The sequence below is a fragment of the Orbicella faveolata genome, unplaced genomic scaffold (genome assembly GCF_042242905.1).
Source record: "Orbicella faveolata isolate gen_17 unplaced genomic scaffold, um_ofav_v1 contig_35, whole genome shotgun sequence".
NCBI lineage: Eukaryota > Metazoa > Cnidaria > Anthozoa > Scleractinia > Merulinidae > Orbicella > Orbicella faveolata.
This window is the reverse complement of record NW_028301564.1, coordinates 2287935-2306870: the sequence shown is the minus strand read 5'-3', so window position 1 is coordinate 2306870 and position 18936 is coordinate 2287935. Positions and strand designations below refer to the sequence as shown.

The window sequence follows — 18936 nt, the reverse complement described above, 5'->3', positions numbered from 1 at the left end:
TGATGTAGGGACAGGGCTGTTCCCTTGGAGGCAAAGTGCCCCTCCCAATTTGCTTAAATTTGAACTTAAAGCAACTAAAAAAAGATCATATCCTGGAACACGGTGTGGAACAACTTCCTTCAGACATATCGATAGGCCTTAAAACATGTACGCCATCTTGACGGGCAGGCAAAGCCGCGGCCAGAAATTACAGTGTTTGTATGGGAATAACTTTTTCCAAAAATGAATTTTACACAATTTGTTTATCGAAACGTTAAAATACTGTTAATTTTTCTAATTTTCCATACATTTGTCTGCAAAATTGGCTGGGTAGATGCGGTTCGCGGGAAAAAATACAGACAAAGGTATGGAAAATTAGAAAAATTAACTGAACGTCTTCTAGCCAAGCTACATCCTTCAAACTTGGTGAATACAATCTTATACCTAGTATTTTAATGTTACGATTCACAACTTGTGTAAAATTTGATTTTGCAAAAAGTTATTTGCCATCGGATTCTCATACAAACACTGTAATTTCTGACCGCTTTGTCTACCCGTGAAGATGGCGTCGAAAATTAAGTCTATTCTCTAATTTAAATTATAACGCCTCAATGACCAATGACATTTGCACATTAGACAACAGCTGGCTTTAATTTCTTTCTGGCGACAAACCGCCTTAAATGTCTGGCAAACTCCAGCATTGATATGAAAGTAATCGGAAAAAAAAAGAAAGAAAAAAAAAACAAAAAAAAAAAACGAAAAAACGAAAAAAAGGACAAAGTACCAACCGTTGACAGGCTCCTGCCGTTGAACTTATCACATGTTGTCACAGGTCACCCAAGCGTAAGAGTCTCTTATTATAACACCATAGGACAAATTTTTCAAAATTCGCTCAAATCTCGTTGTAACTATCCAGGATGAGAAGAAATGACACCATTGAATGTCCAAGAGCCTTTTTTCGGTAAATTAACCATACATTAAACGAAGTTAATGTCAACTCGTGATCTCCAAACAAATTCTCCTATTTTAGCCAAAATTCTCCATACAAACTCTTATATTACGCTTGGGTGACCTGTGATGTTGTGTACAAATTCAGTTGCCGAAGACGTTTTCCCGTTCCGCTGGACAAGGGGTTGTTGCGGGGGTTATAAAGGAATTTCATGGTTGCACTTGTCAGTTATCAAGATCGTGTTTGTCCCGAAATCATCAGTACACGAGACATGGTTATTAATATTTTATTGTGAACTAAGGACCACTAACAACAAAAACATTGACCTATTAACAGAAGTGAATGAAATGGGCGTGGCTTGCATCAGTCATTAGGTACAAGTCCTACATCATCAGTACATAGGCAACAGAAAATCGTGAAGACTCACAGGAAAATGAAAGCAAGTAAGACGAATTTGCAGCTGCCTTCGTGTTTGTTATTCTTCTTAACACCCTATAGCTATTTATCAAAGGATGAGAGAGTAACAAATAGTGGAAGTCACAAATGACAAAGTACTGAAACTGTCTCTTAAAAGACTAGCAACACCTGCTAATAGTTATTGCTCTCTAAATAAAAGAAGCTCTATTTCATTGTTTATACAGCATAAATGTAACAGAAGCCATTAATAACACTGCACACTTTTAAATAGTTCCATCCAATGTTACTAGCTACTTAGAAATAAGCAATGTTGCTGGAAAAAAAAACTGACTACACAATTTGCAGGGTTGTCAAGAAACATCTACAGGAAATTAAACTCTGACGTCCCAAGCCCAGGTCTTTTCTTATTTTCACGAAGTCTTCAGTTTTTCTACCAAAATCATGTCTAACCTGAAAAATCTGCTACAGTGGTTGTATTCATAATATAGCCACCATATTTAGCCTTGGACTCACAAGAGCTTTTGTCCAAGTTTAGAAACCAAACAGCACCAAATGATCAAACTACTAAGAAGATTCCATTAAGTTACACAATGGGATTTCATCTACAAAACTTAAAGATGTTCAACATGGAAGACTTTCTCAGTTAAAGGACTGTTAACATTCACACACGCAGCCAATAAAATTGTCTAATAGCTAACTAGGTTTAAAACTGTCTCAGAAAACTACTGAGCTATGATACAAGCAAATACATTCAGATAAAATTCCCAACAATAATAAGTTATTACTAGCATCAAAATTAACTATTTCCAATAACTTTGTTAAATAGTAACTTCCTAATATTGAATCAATGTGTTGTTCAAAAACTATTTGACTTTCTTGAAAACTCAGTCACTTTAACATTACCTAGTGGGAAGATTTAAGCTTCTAAAAATCAGCAAAATGAGGTTGTAATTGCAGCCAAAGGAATAGCAAAGGAAAATTTACAAAAGGAAAAACACAATACTAATAAAAGTAGCCTCACACTTAACTTTCTTTAAGTCATACAAAAACATTTTTGACCATTTTATAGCTCCTCCTCCTTTCAAATTGTCAACCAGGAAAAAAAAAACAGGGCGGCAGTGGGAGGAGCGAAGAAGTATACTCGTTTGTTAACTTTGCCATGCTTTTATGTAAACAAAATAAAATCACAGAGTGGAACAAGACAAAACTTTGTAGCCTTTAAAACTAAAACACAAACATTTCTCAAAAATATACTCAGGCAAAATTTGAAGACGTATTAATTTTCTAGAAAAATGTTGTTAGCCATACATGAATACAGTCTAGAGGCCTTTGAAGGAGTAAAATTGACAAGCAACATGACCCTGAAAACCAGCGGCGTGGGAATTGCTAATTGGCAACAAACGAATTAAATGCACTGCTAAAATTGGACGACGAAACTAGAAAGGACAGCGCCATTGTCTCCTTTAGAATTTTTGGACTCTTGTAAAGCCTGTAAATGTCAGAAATATGTGTGCTTTTCCATTGAATAAACTCTCACAAAATCAACCTTGTAGCGACACCGACTTATGACTTCATACAGAAAATTGACAGCGACAATTGCTTCTGCTAGTTAGGCCACATTGGTGCATGAAAGGATGCAACATGGCAGCACGGCTACCCCACTTGGAAGGCCTCAGTCTAGGTACTCTTAAGCCTTATGTTGTAGGTAATTCACTGTTTTCCCTTCAATTGTTAACTTAGGCCCTTGTATATATATGAAATATTTTCCAGTAACAATATTAGAGTCATAATATTACAGTAGAATCATACATATCTGTAGGCAAATCAGTAAGAAATGTTGTTTCAAATTAATAAGTAGGGAATAATACACGCCATAAATAGCAAAAAAGTAAAAATGACTAGAGCTGAAACTGCAAAGGATGGCAATTCCTGGTGTACCTCATCTATCTTATGACTCACCCTTAACCTTTAATAACAAAATTTTGTCTACAATGAACGAGCGCCATGCGACTGCCTCCTAAGCTCATGGATGTTACGTCATCCATGAGCAAAAATGACCAGTTAAGAATAATAACCTTCTGTTGACCCAATTTGCAACCTAACATGAAAGCATGGTCGTGTGTCCACTTAAAGAGCATTTGAAAGCGATTTTCATTCTCATCTTCTCCAGCAGTTTCCTTAACAATGATACCACTTTAAATCTCAAGCAGTCAAGAGTGTATAAACTTAATAAGATGCTTATTGCACACTGACAAATATTAAAACTAAAAATATTTTGCTATAGCAATATTAGGGTAATATTACAACAGTAGAACCATATTTCTGTAGGCAAATCAGAAAATAATTTTGTTTCAACTTAACATGTATGGTATAATACATAGAACTTCACCTGCATTTTACATGTAAACTTAACTTTATAAAATAGTGTTTTTAAAATTGAACTGCAAGTCTCTTAGAGCCCCCAGTACATTTCTGCATACCAAAATAGCTAGAAGATGAACATAAACTTCTTTTTAACATGAAATCCTGAATGTCTGACTTTACAGAATGCTTTGTCAACCATAACCTCTCAATCAGCTCAAATGAAATTGGCATTGTTGCAACAAAAACTAAGCCTCGCTGCACTGAAGTCTCCCTTATGAAACTGAAGATATCGGATTCCGTGGCGATCCCATTTGAATTAGCACCTTATCAAGCCATTGAAGAGGACCATGAAGGTGGATTTCAATCCAGCATGGAGTACTAGTAACATCTTGCCGATGATACTCAGCTCCCCAGCCCTTGACGAAACTCATACGGATCGAACACATCTTGGTCAACTCGTACACAGCCTCATAACCATAATTGACCGACTGCGAAAGCAACTGTGCAAATTCCTGGTTGTTGAAAATTTTCAGTGTGCAGCTTGAAGGGATTTTACACACTGTTGTAGGGTGAAACTGATGACTGTGGTTACAATTCCTACTCTGAACAAAAATGGCAGAATCACTCAGGCATTCAGCGTAAACTTCTCCACCGACGTAATACAGATGCACGCCTTTTCCAATGTGCCGCCTGGTGCTCTCAATGGTTGAGTTACGATTGACGTTACTTAACAGACCCAGACAGAATCTCTCTGAGTTTGCAGTGTTAGGATCAGTGAATCCATCCACAATGATACTGGTGCAGTTGGCTTGAAACTGCTCCCCAACTCTGTTATTCAGCTCATAATAGGAGATAGAACACCATGAAGATGGCTCCTGGTAGTTTACTGGAGTAACATGGGTTAAATCTAACAAAAATAAACATCACAAAAATGAAACAATAAGTATAAAGAAGACAGCAAATACTGGTAATTCAATTATTGGCAGTCCACAGTTAAAAAAGCTTGTGTTGACTCAAGTGCATCACAGTTCCTTTCAAAGACAACAAGGCACAGTTGTAACTACAAAACTTCCTACTTTAAATTTGTGGTATTGATTCTATCGAATGAAAGAAGTCCTAAATTGCACCAGAAAACACTGAATGGCATTTCAATTTCAAATTTCCAGGGGAAGACCTCCAATGGCCATTCTTTGGAAGTGCGCTCAATGTAATTATCAGCCACAAAAAAACCCTACTCAAAAGAAACCGGAAATTCATATCACAACTGGGAAATTAAGCCAGATGCAACCTTCTTGTTATCTCTATGAACTTAAGTCACACCCACAAAGGCAATTGAAGCACCTAACAAGGGCTCAATTAAAATACTTTACACCAGTGAATTTTTTATGTAGGATTCCCCCCCCCCCCCCCACCCCTCTCAAACCCTAAAATTTGGTGGTAGTGATAAACCCTGTTTCAAATAAGTAATGGTTCATTCTATCTGTTTAGAGCTTAAACTTTTAGTAGTAGATCTTGTAGAAACTTGAATATGCTAAAGATAGTTAAGAATTCACATATGACATTCCACTAAACTGAAATGGAATTTGGAAATGTAAGTTTCTCAGGAGTGGGGAAAACTGCTCTGGAGGGCCTCTAAGAAAAACCTTTCAATTAAATCCATCCACAGGTGCCCCAGTTGGAATTTATTTACCTTGGATTGCACTGCGGAAGCCAAGCACTTGTACCAAGCTGCATCATGCATGCTCTTGAAGCATGAAACGTACAATTCAAAAGGTAATTTCCCTTGAATAGTGGAACATACTTCCTCTTTGACAAGTATTCCTAAATCGACACAGATGGAACTTAAGAAAGTAGCCAAAATTCACCTATTTTACACTCACCTGTCTGGGGGGACACTGCAGGTGGAGAGTTGACAGAATCCACATCCATGGCATTAGGGTCGACAGGGCGAGGGGACCCACCATCCTCAGACATGTAACCAGTGGGTGTATCTACAAGAGAAATCCAGTATGTTATAGGATGCGGACACATACTCAACCTAATGGTAAGTAGCCTGGGTTTTGGACTGAGTGTCAAGGTGCTTGCCCCAGTCAGGGTCACTGTATTGTGTTCTTGGGCAAAATATGTTACCCTCAGTGCCTCTCTCTCTACCCAGCAAATATAATGCTAGGGGGAACCCTGCAATGGATTAACATCCCATCCAGAGGTTGGGTGGGGGGGGGGGGGGGGGAGGGGGGTATAGAAATAATCCTACAATTGAGAAGTCACTTAATGATACAGACATTGGGATAAGCTATGGCAGCAGGGAACACCAAGTTTGATGCAAACTATAACTTTTTTAATCACTGAAAATGTGAAAAAGAAATTGCGGAAATGAACTGTGACCAGTTATCAAACATCAGCACATATTAGAAGACATGTTATAAGAAATTCTACTTTCCCTGCTACAACACAGCCCAACTAATGTTTGCTTGTGAAAAGGCTCTCAGTGAGGGTAACAAAAAATTAGGCAAATGAAGCAGAATGAGCGTGGTGGAACCTATGGATTTTGATTTAATGTGCCCCTTAATCTGCTCCTTGGTGATTAGCTTGTAATAAATCGTTCAACAAGTTAATTAGACCTTAACATCAGCTTTTAAGAACATTATTTAATGGAATGGGAAAATGCAGTGAAGAACATTTTTGCAAAAAGTTTTTGAATGCACCCAAGGGAAAAAAGAGTACGGGTAGTTTCTGCTTTTAACACCTAAAAACAAAGAATCGCTTGTAGTCCTAAGCCCCATATCCAGGAATGATATTTTCAGATGTGCTCAGAGAGCGGATAATCAACACTAATAGATATTATTTTACTTCTTTTGTCCTTGAAGATTGAGTGCCTTTTTTTCAGACACACGTTTCAAATACTGAAACACTATTTTTTTACATGAATTCGAAGAATCTGAATAGAGAGAGAACATTAAGACAATATGCCCTAGTGGACAACTGTCTATATCTTCTTCATCACCAGTCAATTTGGCCATGCCTTGATATTGAAAAGTCCTCAACTGACTATATTGACTGAGAAATCATGCTGCATCAGGGAATGTTCCTCTCTATATCAGATCCAATAATTGGAGTTTTGAAAGATGAGGTTAAGGGAACAGAAGAACACAGCTAAATTTTAAAACTACAGAAAGCAAGCACTAACAAGGCACCCCACCCTATGCTCCCAAGCTACACGTGAAGGCAATAAAATTAGCAGTGATGCAGGGAAGCCTTGCTAAGCAACTGAAACACAAAAATACCATTTCATCATGCTTGAGAATATCAATCTTCAGAATTTTGTGATGCTGATATCCAAAAGTGTATATATATACAACAAATCCAACACAACGTCATGACAAAATTCAATCAACTATACACAGTATTTACCTCTGTTGTTACCAGTTGGGAGTACATGTCAGATTTCTCAAATATTCTTTTTATATTACTTTGTTTGGTTTGTTAATTTTGAATCAAACAGAGTGACAGGTACAAAGGTATAAATTTACCTTTCGAAGTTGTTTTTCCTTAAAGATTGCCTGTTACACCCTAACCCTCATAACCCCAAATATCGGCTTTTACGGAAACCCACGTGTTTTGACTTCACTTTGGTGTAATACAAAGATACGTGACCGAGGTACATGCAATACTAAACAACTTCGAAAAATGTTGTTTCTTTATAGAAAAAATGCTCAAGAAAAAAATGCCGAATTTAAAATTGTACCTGTGGAAAAATGAATTCAAATGCGGCTTATCTGAGGGAGGGAGAGAGAGAGTTGAGATAAATAATCACGTTGCGTCACCTGGCATGTCAAAGCTGTTTGGACTATGATCCAGCTGATTCTGCCGATTGAACGGAAAAGAAGCATTGTAGGGCATAGGAGGATCATCGACGCTTCGAAATGGCGATGGCAGTGGAGGTGGAGGCCTCGGATATTCGCTTTGTCGCGGAACCAGAACTGGTGGTAATACTAACAAGAGAAGAGAAGAATGGAAAACAGATTAAGTTTTATGTTCTTCTATTGTGCCAAAGGGTCGAGGTTTCCCTAAGCAAGCCTCACTATTCTCTAAACGTAGTATACAAACAAATTCATCTGTTTAAACGAGCTAATCACGTTTAAAGTTAAAAAAGAATGGCACAAAGAAAATAAATGGCGTATAAATCACGAGACACTTAAGTACATTTAGTTCTTTGAGGGACTTTCATTTCTAATCACTAAACCTGTCTTCTCGACTTACCGGGGCTTTCCACTCGTCTGTAGTGATAAGGGTTTATACAGACTTCTTTCTGTTTTAGCCCAAAGGCATACTCGCAGCAATCCAATGGCTTTAACTCGTGGTGGCTTTGAAGATCAGGCCATCGCCAAACGCGGCAGTATATTACATGCGGCAAACCTTTTCTGTGAGAGACCTGAAGGCGCCCGTCTAAACTGCGAGTAATGGTAACGCATTTGGAAGGCTGGCCCGGGTTTGAAAGCGCTTTTTCTAGCTCTTCGAGAGCACCTTTCTTCTTCTTAAGCTTCTTGACTAAAGACTCAATAGCCTTTTCAGCCCACTTTTCTTCTTCGTCGCCCTGCTTCCAGCCAAGTAGTCTTTTCACGGCGGGAGGGGTGAAGGAAAACAACGAAGCCATGGTCGTCATCTTGGTGCCCGGTTTGTCAGATTTCCCTTGTTAGCGCGCCTGTTTGGTAGTCTGCTTCGAATCTGCCACACGCTGGTGTTTAGATAATCGATGAAACAACTCGTGAATTATGTCTTAGCGCGACAGTTGGGAGAGTTTTACCACCGAAACGTGCAACATGCACATATGGCTGAACCTCACGCTTCGAACTATCGAATGTTTCGATGGCGCCTCTGTGTCGTCGCGTTTGCTGAATAAACAATCGCGCCACACTGGCGGCAAATGTTGGCCTTGGATTTGTTCTCCTGAACAGTTTGCTAGACAGCGCGAAAACACCACCCAGAGAAACACAACTGTAAGCGAAATTCGTAAACAATTGTTCTCTCTCAGTCAAATTGTGTTCTTCCTTCTGAGAGGCAGCCTTGAGGTGGTGTGACGTCACTCTACTGGCGACATCCTGTCTGAGTGTCTGACACCGTGACAAACTGACAACAGAATAGTGCAACGTTTTCGATGGGAGGGGAGGTAACGAAAGTCTCTTTGTGTAAATATCAAAAATTAGATTTTCCTTCGGAGTTTTTCTTACATTTTCCATCCTAAATTCAGAACTGAAGAAAAACAGCCACTTTATCTGTTCATAGGTGTGGCTTACTTTTTAAGCTGTGCCCTAGACTAAGCACAGCTAGAATCTTTCTTCACCCTCCCACAAAGGAAAGTGTAAGTGAGTACACACGAAATCACGGCAGCACGGCAAACGGCAGTTTCTTTGTTTCGCAAGTAGTGTCTCTGAATCATGTAATTATCTACGTTACTTGATTCATTTCTTTGTCATGCAGGTTTTGCAGCACTCAAGACACTCAAGAATACATTGAAAGGTTTCATTCATGAAATTCACCAAAAGAATGTTTCCTAAGAGTAGAAGCGGAAGCTGAGGTGCACTGTCATACAATTACTTCCGGCGCCGCATCCGCCTGTCAGAGTAAAGCTAATAAAATAACAACTGAAGGATATGTGCCGCAAATTCTTAACCATCAACGCCATTACGTTATCGGAAATTTTAAATGGTTCGTTTATTCAATCAAAGAACAAGAAAACAAAAAAACTTACCAGCCCCACCGTGGCGATGGCGCCACAAAGTTGAGAATGATTTTAAAAGACTGAGAAGACGGCAAGTTAAGAAACACGGACCAATATCTGATACAAAGGGATTAATTTATGTTATCTAAGAACGGGGTAATTTGTAATCAGCATTAAGAGATAAAATGAAGTGTTTACATTTATATAGCGATTGAATAGTTTTAAAACGTTTGCATTCCCCAAAGGCAAATTACCCCAGCGAAGGATTGGTTTTTTTGGAGTGGAATTATCACCGTATCTACACGCATCAGAATTGATTGGATTCAGTTGTCATTTTGGTTTACTTTTCAAATTAACAATGCCCTCGTCCTCTTCCGCCGGTGATTGTTCCATAGCATGTGTTTAGACTGTTTTGTTTGTCAAAGCAGAACATGTTATTTCGCAGATTTCGGGTATTACAGTATTTCCCTTTCGTAAACATCAGATACCAGAATGGGGTGTGCCCGGGATTATGAGCAATACAATTTATGATGCGGATTTGTAGCATTTTTGGGTGATTTTGGTTTTTACACAGGAGTCTATTACTGAGAAGATTACATGTAGATCTCCGGTCTTGAGTCCAGGGGCGCAACGTTTGATGGGAAGGTGGCAACTTCCAAGGCAGTTAGTGAAAAACGCAGGGAAAACGCAGAGCCCAGTAACGTGCAGAGTGAGGATAAAATAAGTAGACTGCAGACGTGCAAAGTGCAGGCTTACATCGTGCTACCTTTTCCATTTTCGAGAATTTAACCCGGACGTTACTAACCCTGTTTTGCGCCAGACTGGCTAGCCTGAATTAGCGTTATACGGTTAGCCTGTTTACGCGGGATAAAGCGCAGTGGGGGGTGGGGGGGGGGGGGGAGGAGGCGTTTTGAAAAGTGCGCAGGAGGGGGGCTCATTGTAGACGTGAGGTCAGGTAGTCTCTTTGTTGCACATTCGCGATGTAACTTCAAGTGATTAATTTTTTTAGACCTACTGCTGAAACATCCAAATATAAAACAAAATTCTTGTTCTCTTAGATTTACTTTCATTTTTTCCGGCAGTCTAAAATCCGTTCAGCTTACGAGCACTAAACACCACCCAAATATAGAAATTTGTCCTGAACGCCTCGAAAGCCTATTAGTTTTCGTGCAACGGAGAGAAAGTTGCGCGAGAAATAATTATTTGTAATACTTACCTTGCCAATACCAAACACAAATGAAGGAAACAAATACACAGCAGAGCATTTATGACAAATAATCGTCATATGAAAGTTATTATTTATGACAGTAATATATTTATTTTTCACACATCTCTGTTTCCTTGATCTTCCATTTTTATTTTTTCCCAAACCGTACACTACCACTTCAGAAAAGTGGTTGACTTAAAAAAGTTAGTAAAAAATAAATTAAGAGGAAAACTATATTGTAATTATTTTAATTTGCTAGGTATTCACGGCAAAAAATGATTCAATTTAATTTGAGGCCAAATTGTCAGACAGCGCAACATCGATTTTTACATTACATTAATCTTAATCCGCTTAGTTCTATGAATTTCGTCTGTCGTACAAGGGTGTTCGTTAAGAAAACTTGTTTATAAAAACCTGGGCTAAACTAGACCGTTCACAGCCTCGAAGCGAGCGCGAAGAACGCGGGGGTGGGGGGTTGAGTTTGAGAGCGAAGCGAGCAAGATCCCCACACCCTACCCACTCAAGTCTTCCGTTTTGCGCTTGCGTCCAGTTCTCTCACGATTCTATCCGCGCGTTCAATGATCGAATGATAATACGAGAGAACAGAGGGCTGTGAACAGTCTAGGGCTAAACGGGATAGACTCGATTACCAGCTGCTGTTCAAGAGAGCCTGCGCTCCTCTCCCGGACTCGAGTGTGCGGCGGAAATCGAGTCTATAAACGGGAAAGAGATTTGACCGGAGATCTTTGGCCTGAAACCCTCGTGCGAACTCGCGCTTCGAGAATTCGAACCTACGATCACAAAAGTCGAGAGTTTTTTTTCTCTCGTTTGGCCCACCCTTGCTGAGAGTTGAAAGAGAAATTCTCATTGAACACTCATCCCAGATACTCGTCGATGATTCACGTTTGTTTGTTTAACCCAGACTGAGGCCCCTTTTACACTACACCGGGGGAATTTAGAAACGGAGGTTGCAGTCTGAAAACGCATCAAATGTTTTCCGTCCACACAGCATCGCAGGAATTTAAAAACGCAATAACCACCGATCAGTTTGGATTTGTGTTTGAGGAAAACTTGGGCAGGGAAATCACATGTATCGCGAGGTCATCGTTTTCAAAAAGCTCCGTTTCCAAAATGTTTTCCATCCACACGAAAACAAAAAGGCGCCGTTTCGAAATTCCTCCGGTTTAAAGAGCGTTTTTGAAAAGCTCCGTTTTCGTGACTTACTAATGCGGACGGTAGGCCTAACCGTAAAAAATAAAGCTGCGCAGTAACAAGAGTCGTGTATTGCTCAGAACATCGGAGGCTGTCCTTTCTCCAGTTCTAGTCACGTTAACGATCAAAAACGAGTATCGTTTCATCAAAAACCGATATTTTCGGCGCTACTTCAAGGTTGCATTGTATATTGATAATTTACGTATTTTATTGGCTCTTTAGCTTCATTGGTTCGATTCTCCAAGCTCCAACAAGATATCGTAAATTAATGAGAAGTAGATCTTTACCCATCTGTAACCAACTCCAAAATGGAACCATCTTTGAACCTTCAAAAGAAGACATTGAATGTCAGAGAAGTTGTGTCCGTTAGGGGCGAGCATAATTTTCTATTGACTGTCGCAAATCCAAAACCATGCAAGCCACTCTAGCCATATTGCAGTAAATGCAAGCAAAACAATCACCAATCAGAACTAATGCAATCGGAGATAAGCGCGGGAAAACATGTGACAGCCACGCGTGGGAAAACACGCAACAGCCATGCGCGGAAAAACACGTAGCAGCCAAGCGCGGGAAAACACGTAACAGCCAAGCGCGGGAAAACACGTAGCAGCCAAGCGCGGGAAAAAACGTAACAGCCAAGCGCGGGAAAACACGTAGCAGCCAAGCGCGGGAAAACATGTAACAACTAGGCGCGGGAAAACACATAACAGCCAAGGAAAGCCTCCATTAACTTTGAGTGACACACCATGCTGGCTGATCAATAGCGCTGAACTATTTGTTGATATACCGACAAATTTTTAGAACTGAAGAAAATGGAATGTAAGGCAACTATCTTGAGACAAACCGTCAATCTCTTTCCAGTTGATGGCTACTTCTGCAAGAGTGATCTTTAACTGCTGTGCAATGTAAAGCAACTCTACATCAAAGGCCCTGAGAAAAGACAGGCAGTGCCAAAGTTTTTATTTTTTTATTTTTTTTATAGTAATAGTTTAGTTTTAAAGTTTTGGGTTCGCGAATTAAAAACTATTGCCTACAACTTGTATGAATACACAATCTAACTCAGCTTGTCTTGCGACATATGAACTTGACAAAGAAGTCAGGTAGACAGCAAAACTTATTTTCCCCTTTTTCTGTCCCTTATTTCCATCTAAAATTGTAACGGTTGTTATCAGTATGTAGACTGTTGATTTTGAGAACTAAAGTCATGGAAACTAGACAATAAAGCTTCAAATCTTTGTTCTTAAACACTTGACTCAAGCCCGCATTGTAGTTTTATTCCGCATTCCTTTGAAAACTCGGAAGACATAAGTTTTCCCTAATTTCTGTCATATTGGTTTTGTCCTCGACAACTCGAACATTTTTTGATCCAGAGCAGTGGTTATCCACTCATAAGTAGTAATTTCAAGTAGTTATTTGATTCAATGAATTGAACGCTGGTTCTGCTATGTAATGTAAGAAGTAAACCCTTGAAAACTCACCACCTCTCCACATGCAGGGCAGAAAACGTTAACAGTGCCGCTGGTCTTGTGAAAAGCTTAAATCCACACTGAAACAACAGACACGTAATGTCAAAGCATTATTAAACTAGTACCCGGTCTAATGGCTATGTCAAATACTAAGAAAGGTCTTGGATAATGACATTGGACCATGTGGTGAAATCAGGTTGTAGTGAAGCTTTATCCTTATCATATCTCTCAGTTAGTACGCGCGCTGAGATTGGTCAATTTAGTGGGCCGTATTCTACTATACACTCCGCTAAAATCACAACCGTCACAATTTTGATTATGGTGCCATAATTTAGTAAACTGCCTACACACCAGGCCCCCAAAGAATTGACACCATCATCCACCAGTGATAAATCTCTGTCCACTGGATAGGGTGGTTGACTTTGCAACACTAAACAGAAGTGACTAACGTTATCCACCCTTTGAACAAACTGGGACCAGAACTTTGAGTTAGTAAAATTACAGTAAAAGTTGAAGAGTATGGCTAGTGAACTGACAATGTTGTATGTCACAACTGCTGTGGCACGTCTTAATCTTAAGAGGTTTTGCTAATTTCTAAGTCACTGACGCATGAGTTTCTTTTGCTTTGTCCAGGCTAAGAAATTGCTGCTTTACACACATATACCCTACAATAACTAACCCTTACATAAATACATGTATCTCTCAAACTGTACCTGTGTGTCTTTGATTCCTCGCACACAAAGAAACCACACAAGGAAATGAAAGCCATACATTAGAAAGTTCCTAAAGAGAGAACGCTGAAAAAGACATTAAAACAGCTTGAGAAAGTTAAAAGTACCAAAAGCTCTTTTTACACAAAACTACTGTGGAATTCATGCAGAGGTGTCAAACCCACAACCCTTTGGCATCCTAATGAGCAGTAATTTTCTGCCACGTATTTATTTGGTAGCTGCCAGTTTCACCCCATGGCGAGTTCGCCCCCACCGAGTTCGCTCCCACATCGACTCAACTTGATCGAGTTCGCCCCCAACCAGATCAAGTCACATATAGAAATTATTCCTCGTTCTTTTATCCACTGCCTCATTAGATTACTGGTGGCAAGGAAACTTCCCTTGGTGGTGAGGTGACTTCCCTTGGTGGAGAGTTCATTGGTGGCGAGACTCCCTTGTGGCGAGATGACCGGTAACCGTTGGACTTTGTTGCTATGCACTCACGAACAAGCAAACATACATAGACTGAAATGGTTTTTCGAAAATGTTCAATAACTCGATGACAACTACCTAAACATGAACACTAAAAGTCGGGGCAAACTCAAAATAGAAATTTTATAGAGGGGGGGAACTCGCCATGGGGCGAAACCGGTATCATTCCTCTAACCAAACCAAACTTATTATCATGCTCACTCTAGAACTGTACACCTCTCCTTACTTGTGCCACAGCTTCATCTTGAAGATGAGCTCTTGAACCACAAACTATTACAGCTTTGTGCCCCTAAATAAGCAAAAACATGTTGAACAAGAAACATTTATTCACCTTACAAATAATGATTTCATACATATTTTTACAATGATGAATGCTCATTAAGGTGGTGATTAGTAATAAATAATATGTGCAAAATTATGCTACGAATGGCAGACACATTTTGAATGTGAAATCAACACTGATTTGTCTGCAATAAAGAGGTTAAGTTTATACTGATTTGCTCTCTGGGGTGAAGAATAAGTGTCTGTTGAATGTGTTAGAGAAGGCACATATTACCAGTATAGAAGATTTACATTTAAGAATATAAGGACATTAAGCACGGACCCATGCAACTCAGTGTCCATAATAGAGTGGTGTGACTTTCTGTATTAGAGACAGTGTCCATAAGCAGTAGTTCGCCTGTAGTTACATATAAATGTTAGTTTTACTTTGGTTCCTTCAGATTCCTACATACAAGTCATGGGCAACATCTACAGTAAATTAAACTGACCTTCTTTCCATTCAGATCATCTAAAGCAGTCTCTAATCTTGCTAAGTCAGAGAATTTACTTGCTCCATCTGCATCAGCCATGAGAAGCCTTCTACCTCTGGAGCTGAACATGCCCTGTGCACAATGAGGAAGAACTTTGAGTTGGCAGTATTTCTATTCTAACAGTAAATCAACATTTGTAACAATGAATGACTGTTGGTAACAAGTTTATTGAATTATTAGATAGAGAACTGCTCTGAATTTATTGGCATTTTTAAAATGACCTCTCTTATCATCATGTTTGACAAAACCAGTAACTAAATACATGTACTATTACATCTAATATGAAATACTGAAAGAAAAAGGAAACTGACTTTTGATGGATCTTTGTCTACTGTAGTTAACTTCTTCGCTATCAAGCTATCATTGGCCATTAGCCTGTCACGGTCAAATCCTTGCACAACATACAACAGTTTTAAGATGAACTGATCGAGAACCCTGGTTAGGATTTTGTACATGGTGCAGTTTCAAGAAATGTCCATACTGGTCCCCAAGGAAGATCTTGAGAAATTCTAAATGAAGGCAGTGTTCCAGATAAGCGAGGGGTCTCAGGTCAAAAACCCGACAAGGTCAGCTACATGACCCGACAAATTAAATAGAAATTTAGAAATGATTTGATGGGAGCAGTAGTAATTGACCCGTTGAAATTCCTTATTGATACACTGAAATGAAAAATTATCAGGAACCCTGGAAGGTTAGGGGTGAGGGGAGAGGGTTAAAAGCCCAATTTTTTAAACGAAAAAGTGAAGCTAAAATCTTACCAGTCTGACTGCTCCACCTTTACCTCGATTCTTCTCCAAAGTCAACACCCTCATTTGATGGACGCCATACTTTTTTGAATATTCTAGAGCCACCTACATCACATGAAAAATGTTACTTATGCAAACATAAACAGCTTTGAATTATCAATTTATCATTATAAACATCCAGAAGGCCTCTTTGAGCTATTTCATTCACCCGTTATGTCACGTTTAACTTGCAACTGGTCTTGTAACTGGATTAATACATATATCTCATAAACTCCAATTTACTAACCTTAGATGTCGCATCTTTGCTACCATCATCCACTACAATGATTTCATAGGTAAAGGATGGTTTCTTTTTCTGAAAAAAAAATTCAGTTAAGGATGTTTATGCTAATTGTTTCTGTGCATCCTTACTGCGTACGCAAATTCACACCACATCATGCATGAGTGTGCGCGCTAAGTCTTAAAATGAACAATGATAGGGCAGATGGCCATTGCCATAGCGTTGCCTGGATTTAACGATCTTGGACATTCGGTGACGCCTATTTTTCTTTCTAGAAACAGATTTCATTTACAATTACTATCTCCACGTTGTCAAAAAATGAACAAAAAATCAATGTGGGAAGTTAAAAAAAATTGAAGATTTCTGTCCACGGGACATCGAATCCCTGCCATCTTGCAGCTGCAAGGCGCGTGAAACTATGGTTACTAAATGCAAACTTGTTCTTTAAGGAACCTCACTAGGGCCGGGTTGTTCAAAGCCTGATTAAACTAACCCAGGATTAGCGAGAATTTTGATTGCATTTTTGTACATTTCCAGTGAGGTTTTCTGTTTATATTGTTTGTCCTTCAGTTTTGAGCTTGAGTAATCTTGAACTGCACAAAATATAAGCAGTGAAAAACATTTCTGTAGAAGACAAATCATTACTTTGGTTAACTTTTAACTTTTAATCCTGGATAAGTGTTAATTAGCTTTCGAACAACCCAGCCCAGTTGACCAAATTCACTTAATCGGTCCAGTTAAACAATATTTGGCAGAGAACATTTCACTTCAAAGTTCTAATTGCAATATTATTGAGCTTACAGACACTGCGGCCTTATTCATTAACGAAGCCTGATTTTTTCAGATTTAGGGTGTTCTTCTGGGCGTAATCTCTCCAAAACGAAGTCAGTGACCACCCCCCCCCCCTTTTTTTACATTTCTGACATAAGTAACTCATTATCTTACAGTGGTAAAATTGTCAGAAACAAATCAATGTTGGAAAATTTTTCACGCAAACATCCTTAATCTAACTACTCTTATCACAGGACATAAGGTTTGAGTTCACTTTAGTACTGTTTTCAAAACTGTTGCACTAAAATTCACCAACAACCAAACTTATACAAAAAAAAAAACAAACTTGGTCATGTATATGTTGTGGTTCAATTTAATCCTCAGTAAAACTTGGTATTTTCTATGTTCTGGTGTATGGTACATACTATTTAAACTGTATATGAAACAAAAGAACATACAAAATTGTATCAAGGGTAAAATTGAACCACAAAATATATATTACAAAGATGTGGCCTACCCTGAAGAGATAACTAAATAGAACAAAGTTTGTACCATTAAGAAATTATATTGCGATATTTGATTCCTGAGGTTGGTATTGTGTTAATTTTCTCCCTTGCACTATATTACAAATAACAATGTTAAAATAACCTGCACTGTATTACCTTTTCATTTTCCAGGTATTCAAATGTTTCATCCAACATTACAGGCACTGAATAAAAAGTAATTAAATTAAAATAATCTCATGTAATATTTTCTCCTTGATGGGTTACAGGAAATATTGCAAAAGTGAACAAATGGTACAAATAGAATTTTTCAGAATGCCAAATAGCATATGGAAGCCATTTCTGGTAAGTGACAGTCATATATTAGAGCTGTGTACTAATTTTAGGAGCCTGAAATTGGATATTGATTTTTGGCTTAGTCTGAAATAGGGTATGGAAAATCACAGATATGACCTGAAACAGGGTACAGGGTTCAAGGTTTCGACTGCACATCCCAACCAAAAACTTTGGGGAGTACCCTCCAGGTAACCCTACTGCACACGTGTTACAGCCAATCACTGTTAAGTAAGCTCAATTAATGAAAAGGATTTCCTGCTTAATACAGGGACAGCATGTTCTAAATTTTGGATGGAACCAAATCGAATTTTTATTTCGTTACGTCACCTTGCTTTTTTGCCTCCAAATATATGAGAACAGCCGCTTCAAAGTCGCATCATTCATTTGAGCAGCTAAACAAATAAACAGCTTAATTATAAACTTACATCGCTCCTCTTCGTTGTACGAAGGCACAATCACCGACAAATCTATAGAACCCTCTTCCTCCATAATGGGAAATGAATAAGTGGCATTGTTTTTGTTTGGATCTTTGTAATACTTTTCGCTGTCAAACCTAGAAATCATTGGCACTGTATCCCAAGTCGTCAGACGAATAACTACAAGAACCTGCGAAGAACACAAATCAGAATTAATCCTTTTGACCGCTCAGGTCACAAGAAAAAGCGGAGATACCTCCGTGAAAGATATTCTTGACTTTTGAACCAATTATTCCTCAGTAGCACTTACCGTTATAAAAACAACTGGAATAAGAAGAAGTAAAGCGTAGAAAACAGTCGTTAAAGATATACTTTGGAGAAAAGCAAGAAAATCCATCACGGAATAAGATAGAGGAGACTTCCAGCTTAGAAACCACGCCGCATATTCGAACGCCAAAATAGATGTTTTCGTGTAAGAACCCGCTAACTGTCTTTCTTTTCTCCAATCAGACGCCCAGGCCCTGCTCCTTCAACTCAGAACTTCCTCGACAGGTGTT

General features: G+C 38.9%; 2 protein-coding genes across 2 annotated transcripts; both read right to left on the bottom strand.

Annotated features, from left to right (window-relative positions):
- Positions 1–1200: 1200 nt before the first annotated feature.
- On the bottom strand, positions 1201–8789 carry LOC110048372 (SMAD family member 5-like). The gene is made up of 4 exons (XM_020754159.2): positions 7970–8789; positions 7534–7701; positions 5590–5700; positions 1201–4616 (listed from the first exon to the last, which is right to left on the bottom strand). The coding sequence occupies exons 1-4, from the start codon at positions 8370–8372 to the stop codon at positions 3982–3984; spliced, it is 1317 nt and encodes a 438-aa protein (XP_020609818.1). The 5' UTR covers positions 8373–8789; the 3' UTR covers positions 1201–3981.
- Positions 8790–10720: 1931 nt separating this feature from the next.
- LOC110048457 (dolichyl-phosphate beta-glucosyltransferase-like) lies at positions 10721–18842 on the bottom strand. The gene is made up of 11 exons (XM_089273499.1): positions 18690–18842; positions 18389–18569; positions 17787–17833; positions 16360–16428; positions 16086–16178; positions 15286–15399; positions 14742–14804; positions 14027–14110; positions 13326–13393; positions 12692–12777; positions 10721–12173 (listed from the first exon to the last, which is right to left on the bottom strand). Exons 1-11 carry the CDS (start codon positions 18774–18776, stop codon positions 12055–12057), a joined length of 1011 nt encoding a protein of 336 aa, XP_089129625.1. The 5' UTR covers positions 18777–18842; the 3' UTR covers positions 10721–12054.
- Positions 18843–18936: the final 94 nt, after the last annotated feature.